The sequence below is a fragment of the Sinocyclocheilus anshuiensis genome, unplaced genomic scaffold (genome assembly GCF_001515605.1).
Source record: "Sinocyclocheilus anshuiensis isolate Anshui unplaced genomic scaffold, SAMN03320099.WGS_v1.1 scaffold1163, whole genome shotgun sequence".
Classification (NCBI taxonomy): Eukaryota; Metazoa; Chordata; class Actinopteri; order Cypriniformes; family Cyprinidae; genus Sinocyclocheilus; species Sinocyclocheilus anshuiensis.
Genome location: NW_015544295.1, coordinates 457,034 through 467,789, shown reverse-complemented (window position 1 = coordinate 467,789; position 10,756 = coordinate 457,034). Strand labels below are relative to the sequence as shown.

The 10,756-nt window shown below is 36.3% G+C and overlaps 1 protein-coding gene across 1 annotated transcript in view; it reads left to right on the top strand.

The window, feature by feature from the left end:
• The window catches only part of tcf7l1b (transcription factor 7 like 1b), a 72,431-nt gene that overhangs the window by 54,275 nt on the left and 7,400 nt on the right, over window positions 1-10,756 (top strand). Inside the window, exons 5-9 of the mRNA XM_016499015.1 lie at window positions 6,645-6,777; window positions 6,886-6,988; window positions 7,082-7,165; window positions 10,273-10,416; window positions 10,715-10,752. Coding sequence (XP_016354501.1) covers window positions 6,645-6,777; window positions 6,886-6,988; window positions 7,082-7,165; window positions 10,273-10,416; window positions 10,715-10,752 — 502 coding nt within the window. The remainder of the gene's footprint in view (window positions 1-6,644; window positions 6,778-6,885; window positions 6,989-7,081; window positions 7,166-10,272; window positions 10,417-10,714; window positions 10,753-10,756) is intronic.

Sequence of the window (10,756 nt, the reverse complement as noted above, 5' to 3'; positions counted from 1 at the left end):
GTGTGTGTGTGTGTGTGTGTGTGTGTGTGTGAATGCAACGGAGCCCTCACTGTTTTACTGTGTGTCAGCATGTGATAAGCTAGGCCAGTTGTTTAAGTTAGCCTAGCGACGAGGCCTCAGATGGGAAAGCTTTGTGGCTTGGGATCCATATTGTACACAACCAACCACCGATTGTGTGGGAGTTTTTCAGTACAACACAGTGGAGAATTGTGGCTCTTGAAGTAAGGAACAGCCGTACATTTCCATGATCCTCTGTTTTTCTCACTCATTTTCTCTCAAACTTTTGAGATTTGTTGCATAAGGCACTAAACAACCAGAGTCCCATGCACAAAAAAGACACTGAGATGTCAGTAGCATCTAATATATATATTTTTTTTCGTGTTTTAATTTTAACAGTACACATTTGTTGTGTAGCACTTTGTATGCCAAAAAAAGATAAGATTTAATTTTTATTCATTTAATTGTTAATGTTATTCTTTTGATTACTAGAAAAAAATTAAATACAAAACAGAATTTCTGTGAAGAGCAAAAAATTTCATTTATGAATTCAGTTGATTAGACATTCTTTCTGATCAATAAAACTTATTTAAACCATTCAAATTAAAGTCACAAAATAAAGTGAAAAACTCAGAATTTGTTAAAAAAATAAAGCGGAAGTAAAGAATAAATAAAACATATTTCATAGGGCCTATATAATAGGGCTGGGTTTTGACACAAATTTCACGATTCGATTCTCATTCACGAGCTTTCGATTCGATTACCAATTCGATTAGATTCCATTCGATATCTATTATTTTGGATATATATCAGGTACAGTACATGCCAAATTTTCTCAAGGAAAAAAAAATCTCCACTAATGCTGTAAAATATACACGAGAGTCAGTTGGTACTACATTACCATAATATTGAAGGTTAAAATGGACTGATTTGTACTGTACAGCTGCTTAAATTGCACTTAATGAAGTTTTCATAATAACTAAGTTACAATTACTTCAGTTCGTTTTTTTTTTTATATATACACATTTAAATAGTGGCTGTCATAAAAACTTGGACGGATTTATTCAAACATAAAACATTAAAGAACAGTAAAAAATTATTATGTTATATGGTGCATATATTTAGCAAAATAAATTTTCTGGCAGACTAACGAGTTTATGGTCACTGAATATGTTTTTCTGAGGTAAATGTGATGTTACATGAATTGTTTACAAGCTGTTATATTGACGTCTTTGCGCGGCTGAAACGCTGATTGAGCGATTACATGAGACAGGATACGGATTGTAAAGTTGTACTATTTCTTTTAACTTACCTTCGGATGTTTAGTCATGGTTATTTTGTGCTGAAGCTGGTATTAATATGGAGCAGATGATCAGTTCTACCGCGTCTGTTGAACTGAGGCGCTACAGCGATCTGTCACTCCAGATTAAACAGCGCCAAAATGGCATTTATTGTTTAAATACTGCAATACAATGGACAGAATTTGAAATCTGAGACTTTGTTTCATATTAAAAGTACCAAAGCACAATGCTTATTGCGATTTATTGGATGGGAAGTGCCATCACCATTAACTGAAAACAGGCTTGACTAATCGTTTCTTGGGATTTAGGAATCGATATCGTTCCGTAAATATGAGAATCAATTAAAATCGAGATATCAATATTTTTTACCCAGCCCTACTATATAATATATTATAAAATAATATTATATATAAAATATATATTTTTAAACTTTTAATAAATTGTTGTTAAATTGTATACATTTCATGATTTTAATTAAATAAACATAATTTGGCAACAAATTAAACTGATTTCATAGGATTTGAAGAACAGAGGTCATTCACAATTTTTTTTATAATTTCTTTTTATTAAAACATTGAGCCGTGATGCTCATGCTGGCAGTGCAGGTTCGAATCTGCCTCATTTTCCCATCAGAAAATCACTGAAAATAATAATTCCATTTTTGTTTTTCTAGTGAATATCGTTTAAAATTAGAGGTCATTAAATTTCAGTAATTATGCTATTATGTTATGTGTGTTTGTTTCTGTATCTGTATCTGTATTTCTCTGTGTGTGTGTGTGTGTGTAGCTGCCCCCATCTTACATCCGCTTCCTGCCTTAGTGACAAACAAGGCTCAGCTATCCCAGCATGCCATGCATTCTCCTTTTTTCCTTCTTTTCTTTTTCTGTCCTTTTTTTCTTTCCTCCTTTTTTGAAAAGACTCCTCAAAGACTCAGAACCTCCCACTGGAAAGGAGAGAGCAGCACACACACACAGGACTCAGGAGGTTGTTTGGTTTGTTGGTTACTCTTGTACCCAGGGGCTGTTTGCCTAGTAATTTATCTCAGATGTGAAGGATTGAGAATCATGTTTGGCTGAGCGAAATCCTCCTCCCGACTTGAACACAGGCTCCACTGCCAACAGCAGGCCGCTCTCCTCTGCCCGGCCCAGCAGAGCCGTGCCCTCTTGGCCAGACCGCCACAGCCCTCCGCCAGCTCCAGACCCACACTAACACCGTTTAGCTTTCCTTTCTGCAGCTCTGATTTTTCACGTACTCTCACACCAGTGCCCTGTAGATAGTGAATACCAAAGTGCCCTCAACTTGGCAGTGGCTGGCAGTGGAAATAGTTGACAAGCTGTTGGGTCTTTCAGTGCCACAGATTGACCGTCACCGCTGTAGTCTGCCCCCTGTTGACAGGATTTTGATCAAGACGTCAGAAAAAAAGATATTAGACATGAAATTAAGACATTTAAGACACATTTGTGGACTTATAGTACATTGATCAACTTGTTCGAAAGAAAAGAGCTTGTTTTCAAATAGCTTTCTCTACTTTCCTTTTCCGCTGACTTAACCAGGATCTCTTATTTTACATCGTCTCTCTTCCAAACACCTGTCGTATAAACTTTTTATCAACCATTTAAGTCTTTTATTGAACAGTGTTGCATTCAAAAGCATGTTGTTAAGTCAAATGCATTTGCGACTTTAAATGTGTCGTGTTTAATTTATTATCTGGTACAATAAAGAATATTGGCCAATATTGTATAATTGTGCATACTCATTTTAGCATTTTTTTGCACACTCAGTTTTCATATTTAAATTGCATTTGTTGTCAATTAGAGCAGTGGTTTTCAACATTTTTGACTTCCACTGTGTACAACAATAATCAAAGGGCCCTATGATTTTTCCAGTTGTTTAAGATTTACTGGATAAAGTAATTTAAAGCTGGGCGTAACTAGAAAAATGTATATTGATATTGTATATTATAAAAATGCAGATGGAGTTTTAAGATTGTATTAATTTATGACTTTTCCAGGCCTACAAATCACACTTTTGAAATGAGGCTTCCTCATATATTGTTGACAACTGAGATTTTAAAAATAAAATGAGATTTAATTTTATTGTATTTTATTTTAATGCTTGTTTTTCTTATTTTAAATAATTTTAAATAAGCTTAAGGGACCCCTTTTGAAGTTGAGAACCACTGTTATACTGTTAAATAATTTTTTTAGCAGATTTCAAAATTAACCATTTGTTCATTTAATGTTGTCTAAATTAACAATTAATTTTATTTCTAATTGGTTTTATATTTTCCACAATATTTTAGATATTAAAACCGACCGTTTTATTAGTTCTAGGCTATGAAATAATAATATAAAATAATTATCAACTTCAATATTGGTGTTCCTTAGTTTTATTTATTTTAGGAAAAAATGGCTCACTTGGTTATCTCTCCATATCACACTGGGATATCAGTGTTGTAACATTGAAAAAAAATCACATTGTACTTTAAAAAAAATAAACAACCGAAGTAGTTTTTCTATGCAACACCAAAATGTTGTACCATTTTGACAGTATTCGACGTTATTTTGGCCACCGGATTGTCATGGAAATAGAGGTTGTAGAGTGACGAGTGAGATGGTCTATATTTTCTTTCCTCACCTTATAAAGCAGTTCTGCTCACGCCCAAACTCCAGAATCACATTGCTGTGGTTTCAGCAATGTTTTCAGGATGATGAAATATTGATGCAGTCATTCCTCAGTCCTACAGATGTGCTGCCTGAACCACAACATCTCTCGCTCGCTTCTGCTAACAAACAGACAAATGTGAACTAGTTTGTGCAACTTCAGTTATTCATGAAGATTCGGGTTTCATTACACTAACTGAGTGTCATAATGACATGCTGTACGTGTGCATCATGCACTACTGATGGGTAATGTGTCGAGTTGTGTTGAGTGAGTGAGTGTAGTGAAGTACATGCTGTGTACACAGGGCTTTGGTGTGGCATTGGGTGTGAGGCTGAGCTCTCCCAGCATTTCTTGGAGCACGGCCAGATTGCTTCATGCGCTTCACACATACATACTGATATATTTCATCATTTATATATCCTCTCATACATAAACAACCATGTTTTACACAAGAACCAGTGTGGTTTTACAGCTGACACAGTTAATCTGCTAAACACACAGCACAATTAATTAAATTAAAACAATGGCAAGTGTCTTTCAAGTATTTCTCAATTAAGTCTTGTTCAAGTATCTACTTCAGATTCTCAGTTATTCAAGACAAGTAAATAGTCGGTAGTAAAATAGAGAGCAAAGAAGCTCATTACAAGCTATAAAGCAAATAGCCTAAAAACAAAAGAAGATATACATTTATATGTAAAAACGCAAAAATAATCAAATGTGAAATAGAGTGCAAGAGTCGAGATTCTGGAGATAAAAATACCATCAAGTTTCTCCGTAGGAGAACTGATTTAGAAAAATGTATAAATCATTAAATACAGACATACTGTGAGCTACGAGGTTGTTAATCAATGGTATATGCTCTTTTTTTAGACTATCAGCCCACATTATTAAATACTTTTTTAAATAATAGTGTTTAACATCAGAATTCCTGGTAGAAAAACTACATTTCCCATGATTCTGCAAAGAAATCTCCAGATATATAATTTTTTTTTTGTTTCAAATAAAAGTTTGTGGTGTTGTGATTGACCTTGTAGCTGGATGGTTTGGTTCATGGCTTATAACTTTTGAAAGAATACTTTTTTTTTTTAATCCCTATGGGAAAAATGAATGGGAAAAGTACTTCTGGAACCAAGACAAAAAAAACAAGTGGACAGGCACTTTTGCATAGAGGTCGACCGATAGTGGATTTTGCCGATACCGATGGCTAGGTTGGACCACACTGGCCGATACCGATTAATTAACCGATAGTTTTTCAAATGGATAGTGAACAAAAACTAAAATAGTGCTTTATTCAAAAAACAGTACTGAACCATACTAATAGTAGTAGTAATAATAATAATAATAATAACAATAGTAAATGTTGAAATTAACACACTCTAACAAGGAACAATACTTACACAGCTTTCATTAATCTTAATGTTACAAATGGACTCTTATTTGAAAGTGTTACCATTTCATTTCAACAGTCATGCTTAAAGATGCACATCTTTAAATATATACACAAAGGCTATAGAGTGGATTTTGCGGATACCGATAGCTAGGTTGGACCACACTGGCCGATACCGATTAATTAACCGATAGTTTTTCAAATGGATAGTGAACAAAAACTAAAATAGTGCTTTATTCAAAAAACAGTACTGAACCATACTAATAGTAGTAGTAATAATAATAATAATAATAACAATAGTAAATGTTGAAATTAACACACTCTAACAAGGAACAATACTTACACAGCTTTCATTAATCTTAATGTTACAAATGGACTCTTATTTGAAAGTGTTACCATTTCATTTCAACAGTCATGCTTAAAGATGCACATCTTTAAATATATACACAAAGGCTATAGCATTAAAATTATATACATATGGATATTGTATGTATATTCTCACACTTTAACTGCTTCTGTTCTTGAACACTTGATGATTATCTAATCAAAATAAAAGCGCAGCGCTGAGTCTAGGAGAACTCACCGGTATCACACACACTCCGGACGCGTCACGTTCAACTCGAGCAGCGGTCTAAAACAGTTTATTTAATCACCAAACGGACACAAGTTTACTTCAAGAATGAACAATTTGGCATGGATGAGTTTGAAGTTCGGTGTTTAAAAAACAGAGCAAACGGAAAGAGAAAGCGCGATCGATATTATAGCTCTATAAATGAAGCATACAGACTATTAGAGCCACAGAAAGACAAACGTTTAGCTGACAATGCAGAATACACAATTCATTATGTACATTAACAACGATTCAGGACAAATATAATGTAATTGTAATGGAAAACTATGTGAATTGCGCTCTGTGGCGTGACAGGATTTTCTATTGGCTGCATTTAAATCCGCGTCTGAAGTTTCCCGCTCTGTTCAGCGTGCAGTATCACGTGTCTAACTATCGGCATGGATTTTTGCCGATAACCGATAGTTCCAGCAATCAACAAACGTGCCGATTAATCGGCAAAACCGTTACATCGGTCGACCTCTACTTTTGCACTCCATAGAATTACTTAGTTTTGAATTATTGAATTATTTGCTATAATTATTCCCATTTCAAACTGTTCAACTCACTAACCCTACGTGGAAGCAATAGTAATTATTAAGCTTGCAAATAATGCTGATAAAAAGGGTCCGTTTTGATTTCCTATATTTTGAGTCTGGACCTGACCTGCTCTCGTTCCTTCTTTCAGTCTAATAAGGTCCCGGTGGTCCAGCATGCTCACATGCACCCCCTGACCCCCCTCATCACCTACAGCAATGAACACTTTTCTCCAGGAACTCCACCAGCCCACCTCTCGCCGGAGATCCTGGACCCAAAGACAGGTACTGCACACTCTACTTACACATTTTTAACTGAAATGCATTTTAAGTGAATTTTTCATTTTCACATTTTTGTCCTCCGTCGTGACTGACTGTGTACCACTGGTTCAGGTATTCCTCGGACCCCTCACCCCTCAGAGCTGTCCCCCTACTACCCCCTGTCCCCTGGGGCCATGGGGCAGATCCCTCACCCATTAGGGTGGCTCGTCCCACAGTGAGTATCCCACAATCTTAACAGATACTATCCTCACACCCTGATTCATACGGATTCTCTCTGATTCACTGTCTCTCTCTCTGTGCATCTCAGGCAGGGTCAACCCATGTATCCCATCACCGCCGGGGGTTTCCGTCACCCTTACCCAGCTCTTGCCATGAACGCATCCATGTCCAGGTGAGTTGTGTGTTTTGCAGATTGATTCTCCCATAACGCATGGACTCTTTTCACAGAGTTTGTTGATGTATTTCCATTTAAATTTAGCACACCTTTTATTTTTTTCAATTAAGTTATTTAAAGGTTATATTACCCTAGCAATAAGGTTGCGATGACATGGAAGTAGCGACAGATCTTTTATTCTCGGTTGTGATGTACATCCAAGTGTAACAAATGATAAAAAAAAAGTGGTTTTGATTGTTTTATGCATCGGTTGTTGATTGGAATTTGAGATTGTTGACGTTTCATACAAAAACAGAGGTCGATAAAATAAGCTGGCTGGACAAAATAGTTATATTACAAGGTCCAATAAATAAAAGATAAGTGCAGGTTAATTGTTTACAGTAAGATTAATAACATGCGTTTAGAAAATACATGCGGCGAGTTGTCAATTCATTGTCGTTCACAAAAAAACCCAAACAGACAGTCAAAGTTTTGTGAAGGAGTTTACAAAAGTGTTACACTTTATTTTACGGTGTCCTTGTTACACGTTACATGTACTTACTATTATAGTAACAATAAATTATGCATAATTACATGCAAGTAACCCTAAACCAAACCCAAATCCTAATCCTAACCATATAGTAAGTACATGTAGTTACTTAATATTACTCAGTACTTAAATGTATAATTACACTGTAACAAGGACACCTTAAAATATAGTTTAACCCAACCCTGAATTAGCATTAGCAACATACAAAATGAAAATGGTGAAACCTGAAAACAAGTACAAATTGCTCTGAGTGATAAATGTTCAATTAGGTAACACTGTATTTTGAAGGTGTTACACACGTTACATGTACTTACTATAGTAATAATAATAAATTATGCATAATTACAAGCAAGTAACCCTAAAACAAACCCTAACCTTATCCTTATAGTAAGTACATTTACGTCATTAATATTAGTACTTATTTGTGTAATTACACTGTAACAATGTCACCTAAAAATAAAGAGTAACCATTTAATTTTTGTTTGCTAGTTTGTTGAATGAAGGAATCTGTAGTTTTATTTTTAAGTGTTGTGAGAAATGCAGTATGTTAATTATTACATCTGCCGTAATCCATGTTTTTCTTAATTTTTCCTCTTTTGGATGGTTGTGTAACCTTAACAGGGGATTCTTCTTTTAACATTTACTGTAGTCTTCCATTATACCTCAGTACTTCAGCTGCACCATTTAACTCTGCTGTTTCCAAACCAAGAAACATGCTTGGAAGAGTTTATTTCACAATTGTACACACTCAAGATGAAATAGATCTGAATCAACAAGAACTGCTCTTAGTTTAGTGGTAGCACTGGATTAAATAAGAATGATCTGTACTGAGCTTCTCTTGTTGTGTTGTGTGTGTGTTAGGGATTCTTGAATTATTCATACATAAATAATGTATGTTGAGTTGATGAGTATCAATAGTGAGTTGATGGTGATCAATAGTCCGTCCTCCTCCAGACCTTTACAACCATTGTCAGTACAAGCGAGTGCAAGCCCAGCCCTGCTCGTTTCTCCATTGGTATTTGTGTGATACAGAAGGACTACACTTTCTGTAGTTACTTTGAGAATAGACGTATCGAGTGTTTGATTTGACCCCTCCTTCCATTTGGTCCTGAATTGAAAAGCAATATCTGCTGACAGCCATATGATTTAACATTACTGAAATTTCACAAGCAAAAAAGATCCATTGTATATTGCCAATAGTGTAGAAATATATGAAGCACAGCTCACACAGAAATCGCTTTCAAACCCACACGATCACATGGATTTCAACTGAAATTCATACTTTCAGTCTAAATTCTCCTTTTGAGGTGAGACTGCTTTTAGTCTGCAGAAGCTCATGCGAATGAAGTCTCTTCTTGGTATCCTTGTGCCTACGCCAGCTGAAATTAAGAGGGGTTTTTTTTTTCATTTAATAAAAGAGTCAAAGAGGAAGGGGGGAACACTGGTCACTTTTTCTGGTTCTGGCTGATGACAGGCCTTCATTGTGCGTTCACCTCAGTAGAAGCCCTAGGCGCTGGGATCAGAACCGTGTCCCATTCAGCCGGTTGTAGGAAGTGGTTTCCTTGGAATTTTGGTCTGGAGTGTCGCGCTTTTTGCGTTACCACAGTAACCCCGTACTTCACCTGTAACAGGAGCGGATAAAGGAGCTTTTCAGCTGGTACTTTATTTGGACTGAATATGACATATGAATAGAAATAGGAGTGTGCTTTAGTCTAGACAGCATAGTTCACCCAAAAATGAAAATTCTGTCATTTACTCACCCTCAGGTTGTTTCCTTCGTCTGCTAAAAACAGAAGAAATGTTTTGAACAATGTTGGTAACCAAACAGTTTCTGGTCTGGACTTTCATAGTATTTGTTTCCATGCTATAAAAGTCAATGTGTACCAGCGAAGGTTCGGTTACCAACATTCAACAAAATATCTTATTTTATGTGCTATAGAAGAAAGAAACGTATACAGGTTGAGGGTGAGTAAATAATAACTCATTTTTGGGTCATTCTTTAAGACCTATCATTGAGTTTTGAGTATTATTATGGGATGTTTGAGTCATAGTAATTCTGTCATTAATTACTCACCCACATGTTGTTCCAAACCCGTTAGACCTTGTGTTCATCTTTGGAACACAAATGAAGATATTTTTGATGAAATCCAAGAGCTTTCTGACCATTCATAGACAGCAACACAACTGACACGTTCAAGACCCAGAAAGGTAGTCAGGACATTGTTAAAATAGTCCATGTGACTTCAGTGGTTCAACTGCACAAAAACAAAAATAACGGCTTAATTCAACTATTTCTTCTCTTCTGTGTCCGTCTTCGACGTGCGTCAGACGTGTGACAAACTTTTCATTTTTGGGTGAACTGTCCCTTTCAGGGTTAAAGGTCAAGGTGTGCAAACTGAACAGGTGTAAATATAGTCGGAGTGATGGTTTAGTGGTTCGCACACATTGAGCCTTGGTGCTCACGTAGGAAATGCAGATTCAAGTCTAGCAAAATCCTGTAAGATGGGAGGGCGAAGATTTGTTTTCTTGGATTCAGAAGGCAGTAATGCTTATTTGCCGCTTTCTTTCTTTGCAGTTTGGTGTCCAGTCACTTTTCTCCTCATATCGTTCCTCATCATCATCATCATGGCCTTCATCAGACAGGCATCCCTCACCCAGCCATCGTCTCGGCGGCTATTAAACAAGAGCCCAATGGAGAACTCAGCCCAGCAGCTAATTCGTAAGCACACGCATACAACACACTTCCCTCCTGTTTATGTTTTCTTATAGCTTTTTGGAAACTGACAGGTATCCTGTTTTATTACTAGTGGCTAATAGCATTAACTTCACACTTTCACCTCCACTTAGTGATATTTTGAAGAAAATACATTTATCAGTGTTTTGTCTACCAGTTTGCCACCATTATACAGACTCCTCCATAACCTTTTTTCTCACGTCACTCCTTCACACACACACACACACACAAACACACACACATCCGGTACAAAGGCTGACCCACCTGTCGTGTGTGTTTGCAGAAAGTCTCCAGTCTCGACGAAGGAGGAGGACAAAAAACCTCA